The sequence below is a fragment of the Arachis hypogaea genome, chromosome 12, assembly GCF_003086295.3.
Source record: "Arachis hypogaea cultivar Tifrunner chromosome 12, arahy.Tifrunner.gnm2.J5K5, whole genome shotgun sequence".
Lineage (NCBI taxonomy): Eukaryota > Viridiplantae > Streptophyta > Magnoliopsida > Fabales > Fabaceae > Arachis > Arachis hypogaea.
In genome coordinates this window covers 108,016,439-108,043,628 of record NC_092047.1, presented here as the reverse complement: position 1 = coordinate 108,043,628, position 27,190 = coordinate 108,016,439, and the positions used below count along the sequence as shown (strand labels likewise).

Sequence of the window (27,190 nt, the reverse complement as noted above, 5' to 3'; positions counted from 1 at the left end):
AATCCTAATTCATCTAAAATCTTAGAGCCCAAACCAAGTTCAAAACCACTAAAATCACACCAAATATAACCAAATTTCTAAGTGCTAATTCAACTTAAAAAAAAAAGATTGCATGAATCTTCACCTGAGTTCATATCTCTGAATCACCACTAATAAACTGCAACTAAGTCCAACTAACTTTTAAGTGCTAACCCAATTTAAGAACCTACTTCATGCATTCGAAAAATACCATTATAAAAAAAATAAAACTTATGACATTTATCAACTTATCTTTCTTGCTTTTTTTTTACTTTTGACTTTTTCAATGATTCCTCACTTATATATATGTTCAATTTTCATACTTATATATTTTTTTATTCTATACTTATAATTAAGATTGTCAATAGGCTTGTTGCATTTTAAAGAACTTATTATATATCCAATTAACTGCTTCGTCGCACTTAAAATCTCTTTTTTTTTTCTTTAAGTAAAATCTCTTTTCGACCTCTTTCATTTTTTAATTTAGATAACTTATATCTTAACGATTGAAAAATAACAATTCGTTCCATCTCTTCTTTTTGTTAGACGTATGAGCCTTTCTATGAGAATAATTTTCGGCAAAAAATTGGCAAAAAATATTTACATGCATTGTGACATTAGTTTGTATGATTAATTTGACTTTTACCTGTTTTACATGGATGATAACCATTTGATTAGAATTGTTTATCACCTATACATACAGTCATCAAAATGACGTTACAAGGGATGTGGTAACCATTTTATTGGACATCTTTTTGATGATTGTGTAGGAGCTAAACAGTTCCAGCCAAATGGTTATCATCCACGTAAAACTGATGAATATCAGGTCATATAAGTTATGCCACACATAAATTTTCGTCATTTTTGGTTGAAAATTCTCATAAAAGAGCTCATACGTCTAATGAAAAGAAAAAATAAAGGATAAATTATTATTTTTTAATTATTAAAATACGAATTGTCTAAATTAAAAAAATGATAGAAATCGAAAAGAAATTTTATTTTTTAGTCAATTTTAGTTATATATTGTGAACAAGAAAAATGATCAAACATGAATTTACATGTTTTATCTTTCTCATTATTTAGGATCTATGTGTACAAATTGAATGTATGTTACGTTGTTTTTTGAGTTTATAATTTGAATATATACTTAAATAGGTTTTTAAAAAATTTTGCATCAGGTGTTTTTATTTCTATAAAAATTTTATTATATTGAGATTTCTGAATTTTATAAAATTAAGATATATAGATTCTTCTATCATACTTTTAAAGACATATTATTTATCCAAATAAAAATAATAAATTTGACTATAATAAAAACTTATATATCGTATTTTTGTAAAATTTAAAAATCTTAACATAATAATTTTTTTAAAAAACAAAAAATGTCTGATGCAAAATTTGTTGAGAACCTATTTGAATATATACTCTTAATAATCTTTTTTTCTGGTTAATTTTTTTATAAAAAAAAAAGAGTAATTACCGAAATCAGTCTCCAAAGATTTTAAAATCGGACATTTTAATCTCCAATAAAAATTAATACACAGATCAATCCCTAAGATTTTACTCCGGCAGACAAATCAGTCCCCAGTTCATTTTTCGGTAGAGTAATTACCCAAATCAATCCTTAAGGATTTTAAAAACGGACATTTTAGTCCCCCAAAAAAATTAATGTACAAATCAATTCCCAACATTTCTCTCCGTTAGACATAACAGTTCTCCGTCCAAAAATATAATAATAATAATAATAATAATAATAATAATAATAATAATAATAATAATAATAATTAATAATAATAATAATAATAATAATAATAATAATAATAATAATAATAATAATTATTATTATTATTATTATTATTATTATTATTATTATTATTATTATTATTATTATTATTATTATTGATTACACAATAATATTGTACTATATTTTTTTGTATTTTTGAACATAAATAATGATAAATTTATTCATTATATATATATATATATATATATATATATATATATATATATAGTCACTCAAAAATAATAATAATAATAATTAATAAAATTATTAGAGATTATTCTACAAAAAATTCAAAGTTAAAACCATTTGATATTTTTGTATTTAATATAATCAAAAAATGTCCTACGTAAATATATATATATATATATATATATATATATATATATATATATATATATTGATGAGTTTGGAAAACTCTATTTCCAATTATGTGATGATCAAACATTATTAATAAAATCAGTTGCAAAAATTATTGATATTAAATTAAAATGATTAAATTAATTTTTGCAATGCAGGTTCAGTTTGGGCCGAAAAACAAAATTCTGGTGCAAGCCCAAATTACATTCAGCCTTTGGTTTTGATAATATATGATGAATATGACTGATTTGATTTTTATGTTACTTGAGCCCAAATGATTTTGATTGCTCTAAGCCCAAGTTTGTTACATGCTTTCCCAATTGCTCATTGCTTGATCCAAATTTCATCAGGAAAGCAAATGTTATTATTGGGCCAGAAATTTAATTATTATTGCAACTAAGCCCAATTCCATGAGAGTTCCTCATGCTTTGTCCGAATCCATGAAGCAAAGAAAAACAAATCATCAAATGCTTCCAACGGATTTCATTACACTTTCTAAAAGGATTTCAAAGCTAATTTAAACATTGGGAATATAAGCAAGTGAGAGAAGATTGATTTGACTAAAGGCATCATTGCTACACGCCAACTAAGGGAAGCAAAAACAAGCTATTTTCAATTAATTAGTTTAACAACTTTGAATTACTTTTCTTCAGATTCTTTCTTCTCTCTCACTTCTTTCTCTCTTCGGTTATTACACAGAAAATATTGGCAGCCATCGAAGCAAAAATGAGCTACCGAAAGGAAGAGAAAGCAAGCCTAAAGACCATCACAATGATGGCAAGAAAACATACTAAAATAAAAATGAGCTGTGGCTGAGATTATCACTATATTTGGATAGATTTGGTGAGGTAATCTTGGCTTCTCTATGCTCAAAAAGGAAGAAAAAGATCACGGCCAGCCAGGGAGATTCTTGAAGCATGGCTTGTCTTTGATTCTGCTCAACCACCACAGGAAGTAGCTAGAGTGGCGAAGTGATGGTTGAGGCAGAGATTAAAGCAGATGAAGTCATTATCATCATGAAGCATCAAGGGCCAGAAATCCATCTTGGAGAGCAAGCCAAGGATGGAGAGCTCGGATTGATGAAGGGTGATGATCAAGAAAGAACTAGAGGTAATTGCATGTTGGGTTTTGCATGGTTATCTCTTCTCTCTCTGTGTGCCCGAACCGGTTTCTTGAAGGAAGAAGAAGTTAGCTTGGGGTTTTGGCTTCAAGTGTGGAGGCTTCTCTCTTCTATAAAAAGGGGGAACAGTCACTGGTTGAAGCAAGGAGTTAGAAGTAAGCATTGAGAGTGCAAGGCACAGGATTCTCAGAGCTACCTAAGCTTACAGATTTTCTTCTCCTTCAATGTATTCTGTTTTGTATTTTTCTATTTAATTTTGTCATGTCTTGAGTCTCATGGAAAAAGACAAACAGTGAGATTTGTATGAAAAAGCCATAGAGCGGAAAAAGGCAAAGAGTGCAAAATTAAAAGAAAAAGCTATAGATGTCTTAGAGTTTCTTTGTTCATCTATGTTGTGTTTCATGATTCTGTGGGAATTCCCTTGTAAGTTGGGTTAGCACTTTACAGTTTGTAATCTGGAAGATTATAGTGAAATTCCATCATGTTTGTGATGGAGACTGGATGTAGGCTGCACTGCACTTAGCAGCTGAACCAGGATATATCTCGGTGTAATCTCTCTTCTCTCCTACTCCGTTTCTGTTTTCTACTGCACAGGAGCAAAAACCAAAAATGTCTCGTGCCAAGTGACGAGACAAAACGAAAAAGTCTCGTGGCTAGGGACGAGCTAAAAACAGAAAAGTCTCCTCTAAATTCAGCAAGTGTTAGCAAGCAAAAAGGGGCTAAGATTCAACCCCCCCTTCTCTTAGCCACTGAAACCATCAATTGGTATCAGAGCTTGGTCTCAAAGAGATCAAGCTTTGCAGCTTGGAGCAAAGATCCTCATGGCAGAAAACAGTGGTGCAAATGTGGTGTCTTATAATCTAACTGAAGGTCAATCAAGCAACAGACCCCCTCTTTTCAATGGGAAAAATTATACCTATTGGAAGGAGAGGATGAAGATATTTGTACAAGCAGTGGATTACAGACTATGGAAAATCATCTTGGAAGGACCACAATATCCAACTGTTACAAGTGCCGAAGGAGTTGTTTCTCTCAAACCTGAAGCAAGATGGACAGAAGAAGATAGGAAGAAGGTAGAGTTAAATGCCAAGGCAATAAATCTGCTCAACTGTGCTATAAGCTTCGAGGAGTACCGACGGGTATCAAGATGCACAACGGCAAAGGAAATCTGGGACAAATTGCAAATCACCCATGAAGGAACCACCATTGTAAAGAAGACTCGGACAGACATGTTGAATAGAGAGTATGAAATGTTTGCAATGAAGGAAGGAAAGTCCATTGATGAACTGTTCGAACGGTTCAATGCTATCATTGTTGGCTTAGATGCTCTGGGAATTACACATTCTGATTCTGTGCTAGTGAGAAGAGTGTTGAGACGTCTCACAAAAAAGTGGGAAACTAAAGCTTTAATTATTTCTGAGAGCAGTAGCTTAGATTCCATGACACTTGATGATCTGAGAGGAAATCTTCTTGCTTTTGAAAATACCTATTTGAAAAAGGATACAAAAAAGAAAGGAATTGCTTTTTCTTCTGTGACTAACCCTCTGGATGATGAATCCAGTGATAACTCTTCTGAGAATGAGTTTGTGTTGTTTGCAAAAAAATTCAGGAAAATGGCTATGCTCAAAGGCAAAGGCAGCAGCTCAAGGAGAGTGAAGAAAGACCTTAGCAAAGTAACTTGCTACAATTGCAAAGAAATGGGGCATTTCAAATCTGATTGTCCCAAGCTGAAGAAGGAGGAAAAGCCGAAAAGAGGAAAGAAGAAAAGTCTGATGGCCACATGGGAAGACTTGGAGAATGATTCTGATGATGATAATAAAGAAACCGAGACCAAGTCACAAACATGTCTCATGGCAGACCACATAGATCAGGTAGTCTTTCATAACCCTAATACTGAAGATCTTTATCTTATGATAGACCACCTCTCTAAAAAAATAAGCTATTTTTTGCTGGAAAATCAAGAACTTGAACAACAAATCACCATTCTCAAGGCTGAAAATAATTTTTTAAAAGAAAAAGTAAGAGAGGCCGAAACTGCTTGTGACCTTGTTGAAGAGAATAAGCAGTTAAGAGCCCAAGTTAGAAGCTGTGAAAGTAACCATTCTATCCTTGCATATGTGGATTGTTTTAAGCAAAATGAAGAGTTGCTTAAAGAGGTTAAAAGACTTAAGGAAGACTTAGCCAAGTTTACACAAAGTTCCGAAAGTTTAAATCACATCTTGGCTAGTCAAAAACCTTTTTATGATAAGGCTGGGTTGGGGTTCTATAAATCTGAAAATTCACATTTTGAAAATATTGCTTCATCTTCTAATGATACAAGATTTCAAGATCCCACCTACCTTAACAAAACATCAACTCCAATATTTTGTAGACTATGCAATCGGAATGGACACTTTTCCATTCAATGCTTTTTCGGTGAAAGAATGGTCGGTGACAAGGTTTATAAAATTGTTTTTGATTACAATGGCTTAGGACATAGAAGATGGTTTAACGTAAAAGGATCCAAAAAGATTTGGATACCTAAGGTTACTTGAGCTTGTTTTGTAGGTGTGCCTAGAATCCAAAAGGAAGGAAAATATGTGGTATATGGACAGCGGATGCTCTAAGCATATGACCGGAAAGACAACCTTCTTCGTAAAGCTTGATGAATATGATGGAGGGCTTGTCACTTTCGGTGATGATGCAAAAGGAAAAATTGTGGCTGTTGGGAAAGTGGGTAAAAATCTCTCATCTTGTATAAATGATGTTCTCCTTGTACATGGCTTGAAACATAATTTACTTAGTGTTAGTCAACTTTGTGATTTGGGTTTTGAAGTTATTTTTAAGAAATTTGTTTGTTTAGTTGTGTGTGAGAAAATTGGGAATGTTCTTCTTGAAGCTAAAAGATGCAACAATGTGTATGGATTAACTCTTGAGGATTTAAAGGAACAAAATGTAACATGCTTTACATCTTTTGAATCTGAAAAATGGCTTTGGCATAGAAAGTTGAGACATGCTAGCATGTATCAAATTTCTAAGCTAGTCAAAAGAAACTTGGTTAGAGGAATTCCAAACATTAAGTTTGATAAGGATCTTACTTGTGACGCTTGTCAATTGGGCAAACAAGTAAAATTATCTTTTAAATCAAAAGATGGAATTTCAACCAAACGGCCATTAGAAATGTTACATATTGATCTTTTTGGTCCTACTAGAACTCAAAGTTTAGGAGGTAAATATTATGGTCTTGTGGTGGTAGATGATTACTCTAGATTTGGTTGGGTACTTTTCCTTGCTCATAAGAATGATGCTTTTCATGCTTTTTCCACCCTTTGTAAGAAAATTCAAAATGAAAAGGATTTGAAAATTGCCCATTTGAGAAGTGATCATGGAAGAGAATTTGAAAATCAAGATTTTGAAAAATTCTGTGATGACTTAGGGATTTCTCATAATTTTTCATGCCCTAGAACCCCCCAACAAAATGGGGTGGTTGAAAGAAGGAATAGAAGCCTTCAAGAGATGACTAGGGCTATGCTATGTGAGAATGAAATTCCTAAATTCTTATGGGCTGAAGCTGTGAACACAGCATGTTATATTTTGAATAGAACAATCATTAGAAAAGGGTTAAAGAAAACACCATATGAGCTATGGAAAGGAACCCCTCCAAATCTTAAGTATTTTCATGTTTTTGGATGTAAATATTTTGTACTTAACAATAAGGAAAACCTTGGAAAATTTGATCCAAAATCATATGAAGGAATGTTTGTTGGATATTCCACCACAAGCAAGGCCTATAGAGTTTATCTCAAGGAGCATAGGACAATAGAGGAATCCATACATGTTACTTTTTGTGATTCTAACTTAATTCCCAGTATTGTGAAGGATATTGATTCAGATTGTGAAGAGGCTGGAACAAATAAAGAAAATCCCAAATCTGTGCAAAGTGAAGAATCTGTCAGCCCGGTTTTATCTCGTCAGATTGGAGGAGACATTTCCATTTTGGCTCCTGAGCAGGCACGAGCAACTGAAACAGTGAGACCACCAGAAGATCATCAAAGCTCTACACCTGTCCGAAAGCCTAGAGAATGGAAGTCTATGAGGGGTTATCCTCATGACTTCATCATTGGTGATCCCTCTCATGGTGTAACAACAAGATCATCCACCAAAAGGCAAGCCGAACCTAGCAATCTTGCTCTCTTGTCACAAATAGAGCCCAACAATGTCAAACAAGCTCTTGAGGATCCATCATGGGTTAAAGCAATGCAAGAAGAGCTTGCTCAATTTGACAAGAATGAGGTTTGGACACTAGTACCTCATCCGGATGGTAAGAAAGTTACCGGTACTAAGTGGGTTTTTAAAAATAAACTTGGTGAGGATGGACAAGTTGTTCGTAACAAAGCTAGATTAGTGGCCCAAGGTTACGATCAAGAAGAGGGTATAGATTTTGATGAGTCTTTTGCTCCGGTAGCTAGAATGGAAGCAATTAGATTGCTTCTTGCCTATGCCGCCCATAAAGGTTTCAAAATATTTCAAATGGATGTTAAGTGTGCTTTCCTTAATGGCTTTAATGATAGAGAAGTGTATGTGGCACAACCCCCCGGTCTTGAACAAAAAGAGTTTCCAAATCATGTTTTCAAATTAACTAAGGCTCTTTATGGTCTTAGACAAGCTCCAAGAGTTTGGTATGAAAGGCTTAGTGCCTTCTTGTTGGAAAATCAATTTCAAAGGGGTACCACCGACACTACTTTATTTATTAAAGCATCTAATGACGATATACTCCTTGTTCAAGTTAATGTTGATGACATTGTATTTGGATCGGCCAACATTTCCTTGTGTGAAGAGTTTGGAAAACTCATGACTAGTGAGTTTGAAATGAGTTTAATGGGAGAGCTTACTTTCTTTCTTGGCCTCCAAATTAAACAAACTCCTAGTGGTACTTTTATTTACCAAGGAAAGTATGCAAAAGAGCTTATCAAAAAGTTTGGCCTAGAAAATTCCAAAGTAATGGGTACACCAATGCATCCCAACACAAAACTTGAAAAGGATGATGATGGTCAAGATGTGGATGAAACAAGGTATAGGGGAATGATAGGTTCACTCATGTACCTTACCTCCTCTAGACCGGACATTGTCCAAAGTATGGGTGTATGTTCAAGATTCCAATCTCACCCAAAAGAATCCCATCTCACGGCTGTTAAGCGCATCATTAGATATATTAAGGGAACTTGTGATTATGGTATCCTAAATCTGATGACTTTTGTGCAGTAGGGTTTTGTGATGTAGATTTTGCGGGAGATAGAGTGGATAAACAAAGCACATCCGGCATGTGTTGCTTCCTTGGAAGCTCACTCAATATGTGGTCAAGCAAAAAACAAGCCACAGTGGCTTTATCCACAGCTGAAGCAGAATACATTTCCGCATCTGCATGTTGCACTCAATTAATTTGGTTAAAAACACAATTAGAAGATTACAAATTAAAAATCAATAGTATACCCTTATTTTGTGATAATATGAGTGCTATAAACATTTCAAAAAATCCTGTTTTGCACTCAAGAACAAAGCACATTGAAATTAAATATCATTTCATTAGAGAACATGTGCAAAAGGGAACTATTGATATTCAATTTGTAAAATCTGAAGACCAAATTGCTGATATTTTTACAAAACCTCTCTGTGAAGACAGATTCTGCACCTTAGGAAAAAGTTTGGGAATGTTTGATTTAAGTTTCATTAAAAATTTGTGAATTTTTAACTCTGTTCAGTTTTGTCTCGTAGGTTTGAACGAGATAAAAACGCAAGCTTGATGGAGGAGCTATGATCAAGGGGGAGGCAACGCAGATTTAAATTCTCATGGGCCCCACCTAATAATTCCTGACCCTACCATGGCAGTTTAGTTAGTTATTCCTTCTTTGAAAAATAAAATCACAAAATCCCTTGGATTGTCTTTTCAAATCTTGTTGGAAGAAGTATGTTGTCAAATCATATCTTTTCCTTCCAACTAATCCCTTGATTCAAGGAAAACTCTCTCTTTATCACTTTTTTGAAACTCCCATGTGGTTAATAACCGCACCATTATGGTCATTAACCTCCCATCATCTCTCTCCAATCCTCATTTTATTGCACCACTAACCTCCTTCCACCCTCCTCTCATTCGGCACTCACCTCTTCATATTCAACTCTTCATTTCTCCTACCATGAAAAAGAAAACTGCACTTAGGAGAAGTAACCGAACCCCCATTCCAAAAAACCCACCTTTTTCATCACCTCCAACCCATACACATATCCATCTCCATTCTACCTCCTCTTCTACTCATTCCCCTCCATCCAAAAGGACCGAAACCATGCGCCGTAAGGTTGTTGCCAAGAAAACATCTGGAAGAGGCAAATCTGGAAAGGCCAAGGAACCTAGTGTTGAAGAAGATAAAGACGAGGCTCACACCTCGCCCTCTCAATCATCGCCGAAAAGATCCACCCCACATGCAAGGAGCTCTCAAAAGAGGCAGAAAAGCTTTGTGTTGCATGATACTAACGAACCTGCGAATTCGGAGTCACTCGAATTCAAGAACAAGTTTCACAAACCTCATTCCCATTTTGATCCCTCTAGGTTCTACTCATGTGCATTCTATGAATTTCACAAAGAAGTCCTGCTGAAACGCCATCTCTGCCCCTCTTACTTGGTGAATCTTGAAAATCTGGCCACCAAAGGAATCAACTTTTCCTCTCTGTTTGATGCTCTGAAATGGACCCCTCTGGTTCATATTCAGAAACTGGTTTACCCGGGGTTGGTCTGGGAATTCTATGCAAACATGCGTTTGATTGATGGCTCAATCCATTCTTACGTCAAGCGTGTTTACATCACTCTCAATCCTCAAACTATAGGTGCTGCTCTTGGGTATGAAGATGAAGGACCAAAAGTTTACATGATTGATAAATGGGATGATCAAGTAGGAGTCACACAACAAGCTGTCTTGCAACACATCTGTGCAAACCTTTTTGGACTAGATGGATTAATCCCAACTCACAAAGCACTCGGCCCGGAAAACTCTCTATTGCACCGTATCATCACTCATATCCTCACTCCTCAAAGTGGTTCTCACCATAGAGTAACAGTTTCTGATTCTATTATCCTATTTGCTCTCATTACTTCTACCCCAATTTCATTTGCTTATATTATGATACATCATATGTGGGAAGCAGTAAAGAGTACTAAAAAGGCTAATCTTCCATATGGCATGTTTCTCACATGCATATTTGAGTACTTTAAGGTTGATTTGTCTAATGAATCTGTTGAAAACAAGATTTCCATGATTAAAGGAGGAGGAGTTTCGGGCAAGAAAGGCAAGCGATCTGTTCCCTCTGAACCATCTCTCAGTGATCTGGAGAGCCGTCCTGAACCCTCAGATGTCACTCAATCAATCCGGGAAGTTCTCAAAGAGTTTCGCAACATGGCCAAGCTAATGCGTAAATCTCACAAAGCTGCCCGGAAATTGGAATATGAACAGGAAAGGGCTTGGAAGAAATGTCACGAAAGAGTTGGTTTCATGATTAAAAGCTTTGATGATGACATGGGAACAGGGGATTATGATGATGATTCCAGTTCAGAGATCAATCTTTCTGATGATTAATGACTGTTTCTTTACTTTATTTGATATTGGCTCCATTAGGCTCAATCTGTTTTTTGTAGGGGCATGACTTGATACTCACTGATCTATGATACTTTGCTACTCTCTTGTTACTTTATTATGGATATTTTGTTCTGTTGTTCACATTTTGTGCAGGTGCCCCTTGATGACAAAAGGGGGAGGAAAATTAGTTTCCAAAATTGAAATTGAAACTAATAAAACAGGGGAGGATTTGCTGAAACAGGGGATGAAATTTTCAAATTGAAAATTCATGATCTCCCTTGTTTAAAGAATGCATGTTGTTATTGCATTTACTATGGTTACTGCTGTTGGAAATGCACTTGGCATTTGGCTTATAATGATGTTTGACAATATGTTTGTATTGATCATATGAATGCCTGATTGTTATTTCATTTTGATGAACATGCTTGTATTGAAATGGGAATATTCTTATGCATCTTGGTAAACATGTTGGTTTGAAAATTTATTTTTGGCAGTTCTTTTAAATTGTTGCCATGTTTTGATATGATCATATGTGATTCAAAATATTTTCCTTACTTGAATAATATGGCTCTGATATCTTGACTGGAAAATATTTGAAATTTTTAAACAACTTTGTTTTGTTGTATGGTTTGAGCAGTAAATCAGTTTATGATATCAAATGAGTTTTGATTATCAATTAAAACTGCTCATAAATCAAGCATTTAGCATCATATAACATGCTAAATAACATTGTTCTTGAAACTTGATTGAAATGTTACAGGTTAGTACTTCCCTTGGTAAAATGGTATATACTAAGGGGGAGCCATGTGACATTTAGAAAGGGGGAGAAATTCAATCTTCAAAGGGAGTACTCATACTCAATTCTTTTAAATTTCTTTTCATTTCAATTTTAATAATGTTTGTCATCAAGGGGGAGATTGATGAGTTTGGAAAACTCTATTTCCAATTATGTGATGATCAAACATTATTAATAAAATCAGTTGCAAAAATTATTGATATTAAATTAAAATGATTAAATTAATTTTTGCAATGCAGGTTCAGTTTGGGCCGAAAAATAAAATTCTGGTGCAAGCCTAAATTACATTCAGCCTTTGGTTTTGATAATATATGATGAATATGACTGATTTGATTTTTATGTTACTTGGGCCCAAATGATTTTGATTGCTCTAAGCCCAAGTTTGTTACATGCTTTCCCAATTGCTCATTGCTTGATCCAAATTTCATCAGGAAAGCAAATGTTATTATTGGGCCAGAAATTTAATTATTATTGCAACTAAGCCCAATTCCATGAGAGTTCCTCATGCTTTGTCCGAATCCATGAAGCAAAGAAAAACAAATCATCAAATGCTTCCAACGGATTCCATTACACTTCCTGAAAGGATTTCAAAGCTAATTTAAACATTGGGAATATAAGCAAGTGAGAGAAGATTGATTTGACTAAAGGCATCATTGCTACACGCCAACTAAGGGAAGCAAAAGCAAGCTATTTTCAATTAATTAGTTTAACAACTTTGAATTGCTTTTCTTCAGATTCTTTCTTCTCTCTCACTTCTTTCTCTCTTCGGTTATTACACAGAAAATATTGGCAGCCATGGAAGCAAAAATGAGCTACCGAAAGGAAGAGAAAGCAAGCCTAAAGACCATCACAATGATGGCAAGAAAATATACTAAAATAAAAATGAGCTGTGGCTGAGATTATCACTATATTTGGATAGATTTTGTGAGGTAATCTTGGCTTCTCCATGCTCAAAAAGGAAGAAGAAGATCACGGCCAGCCAGGGAGATTCTTGAAGCATGGCTTGTCTTTGATTCTGCTCAACCACCACAGGAAGTAGCTAGAGTGGCGAAGTGATGGTTGAGGCAGAGATTAAAGCAGATGAAGTCATTATCATCATGAAGCATCAAGGGCCAGAAATCCATCTTGGAGAGCAAGCCAAGGATGGAGAGCTCGGATTGATGAAGGGTGATGATCAAGAAAGAACTAGAGGTAATTGCATGTTGGGTTTTGCATGGTTATCTCTTCTCTCTCTGTGTGCCCGAACCGGTTTCTTGAAGGAAGAAGAAGTTAGCTTGGGGTTTTGGCTTCAAGTGTGGAGGCTTCTCTCTTCTATAAAAAGGGGGAACAGTCACTGGTTGAAGCAAGGAGTTAGAAGTAAGCATTGAGAGTGCAAGGCACAGGATTCTCGGAGCTACCTAAGCTTACAGATTTTCTTCTCTTTCAATGTATTCTGTTTTGTATTTTTTTTGTTTAATTTTGTCATGTCTTGAGTCTCATGGAAAAAGGCAAACAGTGAGGTTTGTATGAAAAAGCCATAGAACGGAAAAAGGCAGAGAGTGCAAAATTAAAAGAAAAAGGCATAGATGTCTTAGAGTTCCTTTGTTCATCTATGTTGTGTTTCATGATTCTGTGGGAATATAGAACTTTACAGTTTGTAATCTGGAAGATTATAGTGAAATTCCATCATGTTTGTGATGGAGACTGGATGTAGGCTGCACTGCACTTAGCAGCTGAACCAGGATATATCTGGGTGTAATCTCTCTTCTCTCCTACTCCATTTCTGTTTTCTACTGCACAGGAGCAAAAACAAAAAATGTCTCGTGCCAAGTGACGAGACAAAACGAAAAAGTCTCGTAGCTAGGGACGAGCTAAAAACAGAAAAGTCTCCTCTAAATTCAGGAAGTGTTAGCAAGCAAAAAGGGGCTAAGATTCAACCCCCATTCTCTTAGCCACTGAAACCATCATATATATATATATATATATATATATATATATATATATATATATATAAAATTTTAATTTAAATTTATATTAAATACATATTTTTTTTAATACAAACATATTTTTTAAAATAATATTTTTTTTATTATATTAAATAAAAATATCAAATAATTTTAACCTTTAATTTTTTGTAAAATAATCTCTGGTAATTTTATTTATTTATTTATTTATTTATTTATTATTATTATTATTAGTATTATTATTATTGATGAGTGACTATATATATATAAGAATCTAATAAATAAATTTATCATTATTGTTGTCCAAAAAATACAAAAAATTATAGTACAATATTATTATGCAATTAATAATAATAATAATAATAATAATAATAATAATAATAATAATAATAATATTATTATTATTATTATTATTATTATTATTATTATTATTATTTTATTTTATTTTTGGACAGAGGACTGTTATATCTAATGTAGAGAAACGTTGGGAATTGATTTATACATTAATTTTTCTTGAGGACTAAAATGTCTATTTTTTAAATTTTTGGGGACTAATCTGGATAATTCTCTGCCAAAAATAAACTGAGGACTAATTTATCTGTATATTAATTTTTTTTAGAAATTAAAATATCCAATTTTAAAATTTTTGGAGACTGATTTGAAAAAGAATTTTGGGGCCTCTTTCGTGAGATAAGAACCGAAATAGTTGGGACGATAGAAAAACCAATTTCACATCATTATTCTTGATTTCATGAAATCTTCATGGCTTCATCATCTAAATTAAATACTCGCTTACATATAATGTCATTTTGTATTATGTATGAGACACTTGTCTCTGATTGCTATTAACATGTTATAAGCTAAAAATTATTTTTTTCAGCGTAATATTCAAAAGTTTAAAAATATTGTACCATAAAAATATTTATGACTTAGTTTTATTAGTAACAATATAACTAATTTATAGACTTTAATTTTAAGAGTAATGTTTGTTGTTATTAACATGATGATGAATGACGATATTAAATATTCAAATAGAAGTATATATAAGATTATTTGTGACACTTTTAAAAGAACGTTGTTAATGATTGATGAGAGTTTAAATAAATCATCTAAGTTTTGATCTTAAATTTGTATGCATACACATGGAGTAGATTACATTCATATGGCCACTATTGTTGTTGACCTTTGCAATAATTTGCAGTAGTAATATTATTATACATATATTGATATACAAAGGACAGAGAGAAAACAAGTGGGTTTTAACTTGTTCAGAATATTAAACCATTTATGTCATAATTTTTTACTTAAAGTGGTAGTTGTTAGTAATATGACATAAAATCATTAAATAAAAGTAAATAAACGGGATTAAATAATTGTATACTCTGTTGTGAGACATACTAGCTAACAGAATGTAACCAAGAGTCTAAATTATACATTAACCTAATAAAAGTTATGGATATTATAATTCAACTTAATATATATACGCTTTGACATAATATAATTACTAGTGAGGTGAAACTCGTGAGGATTTTTTTATTACTCTAAATTGTGAAAATGTCATGTTGGATGAAATGTAAGCATCATGCATAGGCACGTGTTAGTTCACCTAGCGGATTGAAAATGATATATAATATATATATATGTATATATTAGTAGCTTTTATCAAATATTTAATATATTGCTTAAATTTAATACTAATATCCCTCTTATACCAAAATCGAAACTCTTAGCCTTTTTCTTTTAAAATATTACTTGTATTTTAATCTGTTTTTGATTTTTTGGTTACTGATTCTTCGTAACTTTTAATTTAATCTCTCGGTCATCACACTTCACCAATTTTTACTTTATTTTCAACGATATTCCAGCCCAAAAATCACCAAAATAGTTTGGTTCCTGCTGGTTTTATCATAGTCAAGCCATGAACTTCACAAATACATCAATATATCACAAAAATTCAACATAAATTCAATCAATAATCAATCACAACATCAAATCACTTATTCAATATAGATTTAATCGTTGAGAATTTATTACCGATGAAATCCTACTTCTGTATGAAATCAAAATAACAGAAGCTCCGGAGAAGCTTTTTGACCGAACTTGATCTTTAATTAACATTTGTTAATTAATAATTTTGTGTGGTGCAGATTTTAGCTTGGGTCGAAAAATAGCAAGCCCAATGGAAAGTTAATATTCAGCCTTGGTTACAAAAAATATTTTAAAAAATTGTGGCTGAATTGTTATTGTACTAGATAGATCAGACTTAATAATTATTAGCCCAAATTAATTTTGACGAGAGACCAACTAACTTGGTTCGAAATCAAAAAGAGAAGAAAGCCAAAGTTGCATGCCTTTAACGGATCTCACTCTCATCATTTGATAGATTTCAAATTTTGATTAAATGCATATTAATGCAGATATTGAAAATAGGAAAGAGAAAGAGGAAATTGATTTGATAACCTTTAATGTGCTACACGTTACTAAGCAAAAGGGAAGTGAAAATTAATTCAATTTAATTCCTTTGTTCAAATCACATTGAAAATTTTCTCTCTTCTCTCTCCTTTCTCTCATCAGTTTCGGTCACTTCACAGAAAAAATGGAAGAAAGCACAAGCTATTAGAAGCAGGTAGAAGAAGCCAGGCTCAAGCATGAAGCCAGTGTGATGATGGCGGTAAGAAAAAGAAAATCTACAGTATAGTGTGACTGAGATCTTTGCCACTAAAGGTAAGGTGTGGTGAAGAAGTCTCAAGCCTTCCATAATAAAAAATGGAAGAAATCCATCTCGGTCAGAGGAAGAAGATCCCTTGGAAGTGGCTCATCTCTACTTTTGCTCAACTACCATAGGAGGTAGCTACTGTAGCTACGTGGAGAATGAGGCAGAAGATAAGAGCAGGAGGAGCTGTCAAAGCAATTAAGGACTCATCAAGGGCTAGGAATCCTTCTTGAGGAGCAAGTCAAGATGGAAGGCCTGGATTGATGGATCTTGGTGAGAAGGGATGACACAGAGGTAATTGCATGTTAGTTATTGCATTCGATTTCCTCTCTTCTCTCTTTGGCCAAACCGGTTTTTGCATAAAGAAGAAGAAGTTGGCTCGGTTCAACAGTTTCAACCTTGGAGGCTTCCCCTTCTATAAATAAGGGAGAACAGCCAGGGCTTGAGGCAAGGAGAAAAGAGTGAAAGCACAGAGTTTTCATAGCTACCCAATTTAACAGAAGTTCTTCTCCTTCAATATTTTTCATTTTGTATTTTTTCTGTTTAGTTTTGTTTGTCTTGAGTCTCATGGAAAAAGGCAAACAGTGAGGTTTGTAAGAAAAAGTCATAGAGCGAAAAAAGGCAGAGTATACAAAATTAAAAGAAAAAGTCATAGATGTCCTAGATGTCCTTTGTACATCTGTGTTGTGTTTCATGATTCTGTGGGAATCCCCTTGCAAGTTGGGTTAGCACTTAGCAGTTGAAAGCTTAGTAGGTAATCAAGTCAAGTTCAGGATTGGGGTTAGATTCTGGACTTGTCCCGGATAGGAAGGGTAGTTCCTAAGGAGAATTGGTGTATGTAATCATGATGATTATAGTGAAATTCCATCATTGTTGTGATGGAGACTGGATGTAGGTTGCATTGCACTTGGCAGCTGAATCAGGATACTTCGTGGTGTGATTCTCTCTCTATCTTCTACTCCATTTCTGTTTCTGCTGCATAGGAGATAAAATTGAAAAATATCTCTTGCCTGGTTACGAGATAAAAAGAAAAAGTCTTGTGGTTAGGTACGAGACAAAAAGTAAAAAAATCTCCAAAAATTATTTCAAAGGCCAGCAAGTGTTAATAAGCAAAAAAAGGGGATAAGATTCAATCCCCTTCTCTTAGCCACTGATAACCATCAAACACTTTTATCAGATTAGATTCTTGATTGGAGTTACGAATCTCAAGAAATCGAATGTCGAAAATTCATGGCTTCCATGGTTTCTCCTTCTCTCTCCCTCACGGCCTTCTTCTTTCTTTTTTTTTTTATTTAATTCTTCTTGGTTCGGTTCCAAGAGAGAACGAAGGGTAATGATAATGATTAATTAAGGTAGTAATGTGTTATCAAAGAATGGGGTTAGGTGTCCGCGTTATAAGACTCAAGTTATAAATATTCTAAACGAATAATTATGAAAATTGGATATATTAAAACACAAGTAATAATATATATGAGTTACTAATATAAATGATATTAAAAATATATGGTGAAGCATTAACAAAACTAAATTCACCGAAAAATACCGATATTTACTCATATCAGCGGATATCTAGTTCGATAATAATATTATTATCTAAATTTTATTTTTAAATTAAAAATATCAATTACTCAAATTAAAATATATATAATTTTTATTATTTATAAATTACTAAAATTATAGTGTTAATTATGTAAAATATTTTATCATAATAAAAATATATATAAGAATCTGAATTTAATTAAACTCAAATAGTTATAAAATTAATTTAATTACTTTTAATAAAATAATTTTTAAAAATAAAAAATTCTAGTTAATAAAATAAATTATAACTTATTTATATTTAAATTTTAGTAACACATTCTTTAACGGTGACCTTCAAGAGACTGTGTTTATGCAACAACTATCCTCCTTTTCTCAAGGACAAACAAATTCAGGTTTACAAGCTTCACAAAGCTATTTATGGATTAAAACGAGCTCCAAGAACTTAGTTTACTAAGCTTTCTACAACTTTTTCTCATTTTGGTTTAAAAAATATAAGGTCAGACTTTTCTCTCGTTATTCGAATAACATCCAAAACAACAATATACATTCTCGTATATGTGGATAATATCTTAGTAACTTGCGATAATGAAAATGAAATTGGTGTGTTCATGAATGAGTTGCACTCTTTCTTTGCTTTAAAAGACCTAGGTGAATTTAACTACTTCTTAGGCATTGAAGCAACCAAAACTAAAACTGGATCATATATTTTATCTCAGACAAAGTATATACAAGACCTATTAATTAGAGAACATACGTATGACTCTCAACCAGTGCATACTCCTATAATTACTACTACTAAACTCTCAGCTTATGCTGGAGAAGCCTTTGATAAACCTGCTCTTTATAGATCTATTATAGATGCTTTACAATATGCCACCCTTACTCGTCTGAATATAGCATGTGCAGTAAATAAAGTTTCACAATATATACACAATCCTCTCTCAAACGAATTCTAAAATACTTGATTGGTACTAAGGATCAAGGAATCTTCTTTCAACCATGTACTGACTATAGATTATTTGTTTTTGCAGATTCGGATTGGGGCTTAGACAAAGATGATAGAAGATCAACCACAGACTTTTGTGTCTATTTAGGAACCAATTTGGTCTCATGAGCACGTAGGAAGCAACTTTCAGTCAGCAAATCTAGTGCCGAAGCTGAATTTAGGAGCATTGCAGCTGTAGAAACAGATGTTCGCTGGATTCTTAACCTATTTATAGAACTTCAGATCAACTACAGTCATGTTTTAGTAATTTACAATGACAATATTAGTGCTATAATGCTCACTGTCAATCCTGTTTTACACAACAAAACCAAGCACTTTGATTTGGATCTTCATTCTATTTGATAAAGAGTAAATCAAAAACAACTTATTGTAGTGCACATTCCACCAATTGACCAAGTAGCAGACCTTCTTATCAAACCTCTCTCTCTTCACAGCTTTGAAAAATTCAAAATCAAACTTAGAGTCCTATCTCAAAAGATCATAAATTTGAGGAGGGTGTCAAATATGAACCGGCGCACAGCGCCGGCGGACCGACGCCCAGGATATTGAGACGCCCTATCAGCAAGATCGACAAAGTCAAATTGATCGCTCCATAGGGAATGCGAACCAGAACCAGGGATGAAACCATGAAGTTTCTTCTGCCAATCAAAAGCAAACATGCCACCTCCAACAACCTCCCTGATTTCTTCCGAAATTACCTCCACAGATTTTTCAGCAACATCCCTCTTCCTTTTGAAAGAGGACGCCGCTTGAGCAACAGATTGAGCAGCATCACCACCCCCTCATTCGCGGCCATAGTGGCATCAGTAAGCTTCTCTTTCTTCTTCTTCAGAAAAGTCTGAAGACGTGACAGATCAAGGAGAGGAACTCGCCCACCTACACAGAAGCAAAAGGTCAGAATAAATAAAACGAATGAGAAATAAACATAGAACAATCAAAGAAGTACCTAAATATGTTTTCAAACCCTCCACGTCACCAGAGTCATGATAGCGAAGAAGATCAGGAATAGACAAACACTCCCCCCCGGCAAAACTCTCAACCAAAAAGTCTAACAAACGCTCTTCTTCCTCACTTCGCTCCACAGCCTCGAGAATCTGACAGGGTTCCGAGCACCAATACAGGGGAAACCTCTCAATCAATTCGTCATCAAGATAGAAGGGTATTCGGACTCTAATGATCTTACTTTCACAAACAAAGACTTAAAATTTTTGAAGGAAGACTTATAAAGAAAAAAGAGAGAACGACCGGGGTAGCTACTCAAACATACCCACAAACCCTTTTGAACCCCCTTCGCTTGGAACAAAGAAAAAAATACAGCAAGAGAGCAGGGAACAGACAGAAAGCTCATTAAACATTGGAAAGCACGCAGAAACGTCCACGAATTGGGATGCAACTGTGAAGGCGCGCAGTTTAACTGAGTTAAAACGTCGCACTCAAATGCAGAAAAAGGAAACTTCACATGAAGCTCAACAAGACAAGGCGTATAAAAGTAAAAATACTACCAATCTTCCCTCCTTTCACAAACCCTATCTTCACTAGAGCATGGGAGGAACTCAACAACAGCACCCGAACCCTCCTTTACAACATTCAAACCCCGAATCTCACCCATAGAGTCAGCACTAACAAATGAGGAGGAATGAGTCTTCACGTCATCATGAACCCAATGATACGGATTCACCTCATCGTCTTCCACAACCTTCTCTTTTTCTTTATCTCTCGCCATTTCAGAAGAAAGAACAGAGAAACAAGAACAAACTACAGAGAAAGGGACAAATCTTTGGAAGTCATAGCAAGAGTCAGGTACTAGAAAGAATTTGAAACAGCAATTCCCGAAACAAAGAAAAATTATTGCAAAGCCCACTAACTTCATGGGTAACTTAAACCGCAACCACTAAAAAATGTGGAAAACCCAAATGGCAAGAGAGCACATTAAAAGCGAGCACGTTTTGCAAGAGAAGAAACAGCGAGAGTCTTTCAAGGTCACTCAAAATTCCTCTAAAATTCATTTGAGAAAAGTCCAAGAACGCAAAGCAAAAAAGCTCGCCTACCATTCACACACAATGCTAGCCGACCTTGGGGGCTATGACGTGTACCCCACTAAGCTCGGAAATCCTATCAACATCAATAACCGACCATAAATCTCAGAAACAGATAAATCAAAACAGAAACGAACTACTTGACTAAATACACGTACAAGTCAAAAACTATCCATTAGCCGTTACCAACAACAACAGAACACACTCTCTAAAGCCACCAATAACGAAACAACCAAGCAACGTACATCACCTCATCCATCTATAAAACCAAACCCAAATAACCCAGAAAAGACAGGTTACATAACTCACTCTAGTTTACTCCCTTCACTTACTGACAATTCTCATTCTAACTTGAGCGTCGGAGTGCTTTTTGCAGGTGCTCCCGCCTCTGTGTTTCAAGGTGTTGAGGTCCCTCTATAGCGCTGCTTCCTGGACGATTTATAGCTCTTCCGCGAAGTCCAGTAGTTAGCAAGACGTCGTATACCTCAGCTCCTCCCGGACGGAACATCTGGCGCCCACAGTGGGGCCCGAAAGTTATACTAGCCCCACTCTTTCTCCTGTATAGCACTTTGTGTTTTCTCTTTACGCAGGCGTTCTCAACCTTCACACATGGCTGATAATGGAGTTCATCAACCCACTCAGGCCGAACTCATGGCTCAAATGGCCGAGCTGCAAGCGGAAGTCAAAAGGCTTGCCGAGTTATCCACCCAAAACAACGCTAGTAAGCATGAGGATAATGGCCATAAAGGAAACGGCAACACAAACCTACTGAGCGTCGACCCACCAAAGGAGAAGCTGACCTTGGACAATCCGTTCTCGGAAGAGATCACCAATTACTAGATGCCAAAACATTTCACGCTACCTTCTTCACTCGAGCCGTATAAGGGGATTGGTGACCCCCGGGCTCATATTAAGAAATTTTAATCTATGATGTTCTTTAATGGCCCTAATAACGAACCTGTTCTTTGCAGAGCTTTCCCTACTTACCTCGATGGCGCAGCTCTACTTTGGTTTTCAAAACTACCTGCAGGATCAATCTCTTCTTTTGAGGAACTGGCAAAATCATTCATAGACCACTTCGCTGCAGCAAGGATATACGTACACGGATCGGATTACCTCGGCACCATCCGCCAAGGTCCCCAAGAAACCTTGAAAGATTATCTGACCAGGTTTGCAGAAGCAACAATGGAGATTCCCGACCTGGATCCCGCCGTCCACCTACATGCCATAAAGGCCGGACTCCGACCCGGAAAGTTTAGAGAAACAATTGCGGTAACAAAGCCGAAGACATTGGAAGAATTCCGAGAGAGGGCAGTAGGACAAATGGAGATTGAAGAACTCCGTGAAGCTGAAAAAATGGAGAGAAGACAACCCAAAAGAGAAGATGACAAAGCCACAAGATCGGCAAATGTCAAAGACCTCAAAAAGCCCTTCAGGCTAACCCCAAAGTTTGACAACTACACTAAGTTCAACACAAGGAGGGAAAAAATAATCAAAGAAATACCCAATGCTAAAATTATAAAACCACCAGCAAGAGCCGGGAGCTATCAAGATTAGAGATTCGTCGACAAGAGCAAGCACTGTGCCTTTCACCAAAAGTACGGCCACACAACCGATGAATGCGTAATAGCCAAAGACCTATTAGAAAGATTGGCCCGGCAGGGCCTCCTAGACAAATACATCGAAGGAAGAAAATATAAAGAGGACGATAGGGAAGAACGCCAACAAACCTCGGGAAGCAAAGAAACCAATAAATGGTCAAACAACACACCACCTAAGGGGGTCATAAACACCATATCAGGAGGATTCGCCGGGGGAGGAGAAACAACTTCGGCAAGAAAGCGTAACTATCGCGCAATGCTAGCAATAGAAGGAACAACACCATACAGCAACAAGGATGCCTCAGACCTAGAAATCACTTTCAACCAGAAGAACATATGCTCGGCTGCGCCACACTCAGACGACCCAGTGGTAATCTCTATCCAAACAGGCGAATTATTGGTAAGAAAAGTCCTTCTGGACCCAGGTAGCAGTGCCGACGTTCTGTTTTACACTACTTTCCTAAAAATGAAAATATCTAAAAAACTTATACAACCCTCATCTGGAGAATTAGTCGGATTCTCTGGAGAGAGAGTGCCAATTAAAGGTTACATATGGTTGAAGACAATGATGGAAAACCACCCATTGTCACGAACCATTGACACACAATATCTTATAGTCGACTGTCCTAGTCCTTATAACATCATCCTCGGAAGACCTGCTCTGAACATGTTCAGGGCAGTAGTTTCAACTTTTCATTTATGTGTAAAATTCCAGGCACAGGATGGAAAGATAGCGACGCTACATTCAGACCGATAACAAGCTCGGCAATGCTACAATGCAAGTCTAAAAAAGTCGGCTCCGAGACCAGAGTTCCCGCAAGAGGTCAAAGCAATCCACAACACAACTGAGGTACTCTCCTTAGCGGAGCTTGATCCTCGGGAGGACACCCAAGAAAGGCCTCAACCAGCAGACGAGCTCCAAAAAGTTCCATTGACGGAGAAACCAGAACAGGTCACATACATCGGTCAAGCACTACAAAGAAGAGAGAGATCAGAGCTCGTAAAAGTATTGCAAGACAACACCGACCTGTTTGCCTGGACTCCAGCGGACATGCCAGGAATAGACCCGAACATCATCTGCCATAAGCTTGCCACAAACAAAACAAGCCGACCTGTATCTCAAAAGAAGAGGAATCTCAGAGCAGAAAAATCAAAGGCAGCACTAGAAGAAACCGAAAAGCTTCTTAAAGCTAAATTCATCAAAGAAATCAGATTCACCACATGGATTTCGAACGTGGTAATGGTAAGGAAGAACTCAGGTAAATGGCGCATGTGCGTCGACTTTACAGATTTAAATAAGGCATGCCCTAAAGATACCTATCCTTTACCTTGCATCGATAAACTCGTAGACAGTGCATCAGGTTTCAAAAGCTTGAGCTTCATGGATGCATACTCTGGTTACAACCAGATACTTATGCATCCAGAAGACCAAAGCAAAACAGCATTTATAATTGAACATGGAAATTTTTGTTATAGAGTAATGCCATTTGGTCTAAAGAATGCAGGCGCAACCTACCAACGACTGATGGACAAGGTGTTCCATCACCAAATAGGTGGAACATGGAAATCTATGTCGACGATATGGTCGCCAAAACCACCCACGAGAGGTCACACTGCGACGACCTCAAAGAGATATTTGAACAGTTACGAGCATACAAGATGAGACTCAACCCAGAGAAATACGCCTTTGGGGTGCAAGGAGGCAAATTCCTCGGATTCATGCTAACTTCACGAGGAATCGAAGCGAATCCTGAAAAATACGAAGCAATACTTAACATGACGAGCCCTAAAACAATAAAAGAAGTACAACAATTGGCAGGAAGGATAGCAGCACTATCTCGGTTCCTACCATCAGCATCAAGTCGATCATACCACTTCTTCCAAACCATAACGAAGAATAAAAAGTTTCAATGGATAGAGGAATGCGAGAAAGCGTTCGCCGAGCTCAAATCCATCTTGTCATCACCACCAGTGCCGCAAAGACCAGAAGTCGGTAAACCTTTATACCTATATTTATCTATTTCTAATTTTTCTATAAGCTCGGCTTTAGTCATTGAGACAGGAAAGACACAACAACCGGTATACTTCGTCAGTAGAGTCATGCAGTCAACGGAACAAAGGTATCCGAAGATAGAATAGCTAGCTTTAGCACTTGTAATAACGGCAAGAAGACTTAGACACTACTTTCAGAGTCACACAATAATAGTACGGACAAACCAACCATTACGACAAATACTGACAAAGCCAGAGCTAGCTGGACGGCTGACTAAATGGTCTATAGAGCTTTCAGAATTTGATATCCAATTTCAACCAAGGTTGGCATTAAAAGCACAAATCCTCGCCGACTTTATATCGGAACTAACCTCGGATAAGCACAACAAGTGCTGGGAGCTACACGTCGACGGAGCATCCAGCCGAGGAGGAAGCGGAGCTGGGATAATTCTGAAGGAAGGAGACAACGTGGTGGCCGAACAGTCACTACAGTTCCACTTCCCAGCAAGCAACAAACAGGCCGAGTATGAGGCCCTCATTGCCGGACTCAAGCTCGCCCTCAACCTCCAGATACAAAGCCTGACAGCACATTGTGATTTTCTCTTGGTGGTTCAACAAATCCGAGGAGAATATCAGGTAAAAGATCCTTTACTAGAGCGATATTGGCTCATAGCAAAGGATCTTATTTCAAAGTTTAGTTCATTTATCATTTTACATGTCCATAGAGAAAAGAACGTTAGAGCTGACATATTATCTAAACTTTTCGCCACTAGGGCAGACACACAAACGTCGGCATTATCACAGCTGACACTTAAAAAACCCAGCATTGAATTGTTATCAATAACAAACATTAACCACCTCCATGACTGGAGAACACCTTTTCTTGAGCATATCAATACAGGTACCGTGCCCAAAGACGAGCTTAACCCACAACATTTCAGACGAAGAGCAAGTCTCTATACAAGCATAGAGGGAGAACTTTACAAGCGCGGCATCTCACAACCATTGCTAAAATGCCTAAACACCGAGGAGGCAAGAGAGGTAATGGACGAAGTACATGAGGGCGTATGCGGAAACCACATCGGAGGACGAGCCCTAGCCGCAAAAATTGTCCGAACAGGATACTTTTGGCCGACCATGAAAAGAGATTGCATAACAAAGGTCAAGACATGTGACAAATGCCAAAAGCATGAAGTTGTATCTACAAAGCCGGCCGAGGTATTGCACAGCATGGAGGTAAGCTGGCCTTTTCACAGATGGGGCTTGACATCCTCGGCCCATTTCCAATAGCACCAGGTCAGGTAAAGTTTCTTTTAGTATCAATTGACTACTTCTCAAAATGGATAGAAGCACAACCCTTAGCAAAGATAACAGCCAAAAAGGTAAGATCTTTTATATGGAAAAACATAATATGCCGATTTGGAATACCAAGGGAAATAATATCAGACAATGGTAGACAATTTACCGATAATAAGCTCGGCTCATTTCTAAAAAATTTTAATATACAGCACCATTTTAGCTCGGTCGAACACCCACAAACCAATGGGCAGGCCGAAGCTGCAAACCGAGTTATATTGCAGGCAATAAAGAGAAAACTTGACAATGCAAAGGGTGAATGGGCCGAACTAATCCCAGAAGTATTGTGGAGCTACAACACAACAATACAAACAAACACAGGCGAAACACCCTTCAAACTAGTATATGGGACAGAAGCGCTAATTCCAGTAGAAGTCGGAGCACCCACAATAAGGACCGAGCTATATGACGAACAACACAACACCCATATAAGAAACGCCGAGCTTGACCTCGTCGAAGAAGATAGGGATATCGCGGCAATCAAGCAGAGAACCATGAAAGAATTGGCTGTAAGATAACACAATAGCAAAGTCGTCCCAAGAGCTTTTTCGAAGGACGATTTAGTCCTCAGACGAACCGAAGATGCAAGACGACCTCCTTCGCATGGCAAGCTCGCCGCGAACTGGGAAGGACCCTTCCGAATAGTAAAAGTACTTGGAATGGGAGCTTATCAACTCCAAACACTACAAGGCAACCCAGTGTCAGGGAACTAGAATGTTTCATCATTGAAACTGTATAGATCATGAATTGTACAATTAGCGGATGGAGGTACTCTTTTCCCCCTTAGAGCTTTTTTCCCAAAACAAAAAGGGTTTTGCCTAAGGAAGGGTTTTAATGAGGCCGGACGCCCAATATATCCAAATTATCGAACGATTCTCTCAAACAAATCCGGGCCTAACAAATGACAATTCGAAAGCAATAAAGCATACAAAAATCACAAACAAAATGATATCACCAATTTGGCCCAACCTCGGCCAAAACAAACAGTTCAAAATATCAACAAAACAAGAGGACCAAACCTCGGTCAACAACACTAAGTCAAAAGGTAGAGAGTCAACTATACATATCCAAAATATTAACAAAACGAACTAAGAGGGAGGAGCGTTCTCATCGTGCTCCTCCACAGTGCCGTCTACAACCAACTTTCCACCAACTACTATCTTGGTCATATCAAGTTGATCACTGTCAAAATCTGGAGCCAACACAGCAATCTGACTTACAGCTCGCTCAAATCCATAAGAGAACATCTCCATACCATTCTCCTCCAACTCATGAACACGGGAAGTAAGCTGACCCTTAGCCACATCATTCTCCTTAACTTCAGCT

The 27,190-nt window shown here is 36.3% G+C and overlaps 1 protein-coding gene across 1 annotated transcript; it reads left to right on the top strand.

Moving 5' to 3' along the window:
• The first annotated feature begins 22,772 nt into the window (after positions 1–22,772).
• Positions 22,773–26,382, top strand: LOC140176856 (uncharacterized). The gene is made up of 5 exons (XM_072208411.1): positions 22,773–23,185; positions 23,300–23,759; positions 23,993–24,595; positions 24,707–25,744; positions 26,017–26,382. The coding sequence occupies exons 1-5, from the start codon at positions 22,773–22,775 to the stop codon at positions 26,380–26,382; spliced, it is 2,880 nt and encodes a 959-aa protein (XP_072064512.1).
• Positions 26,383–27,190: the final 808 nt, after the last annotated feature.

Excerpts from the sequence above, each read along its gene's own strand:
- LOC140176856 (XM_072208411.1), top strand. The coding sequence starts at position 22,773 with ATGCTAGCAATAGAAGGAACAACACCATACAGCAACAAGGATGCCTCA. Across the intron at positions 23,186-23,299 it reads GGAAGACCTGCTCTGAACAT|TCTAAAAAAGTCGGCTCCGA; the intron begins GTTCAGGGCAGT and ends CTACAATGCAAG. Across the intron at positions 25,745-26,016 it reads AGGTATTGCACAGCATGGAG|CACCATTTTAGCTCGGTCGA; the intron begins GTAAGCTGGCCT and ends TTTAATATACAG.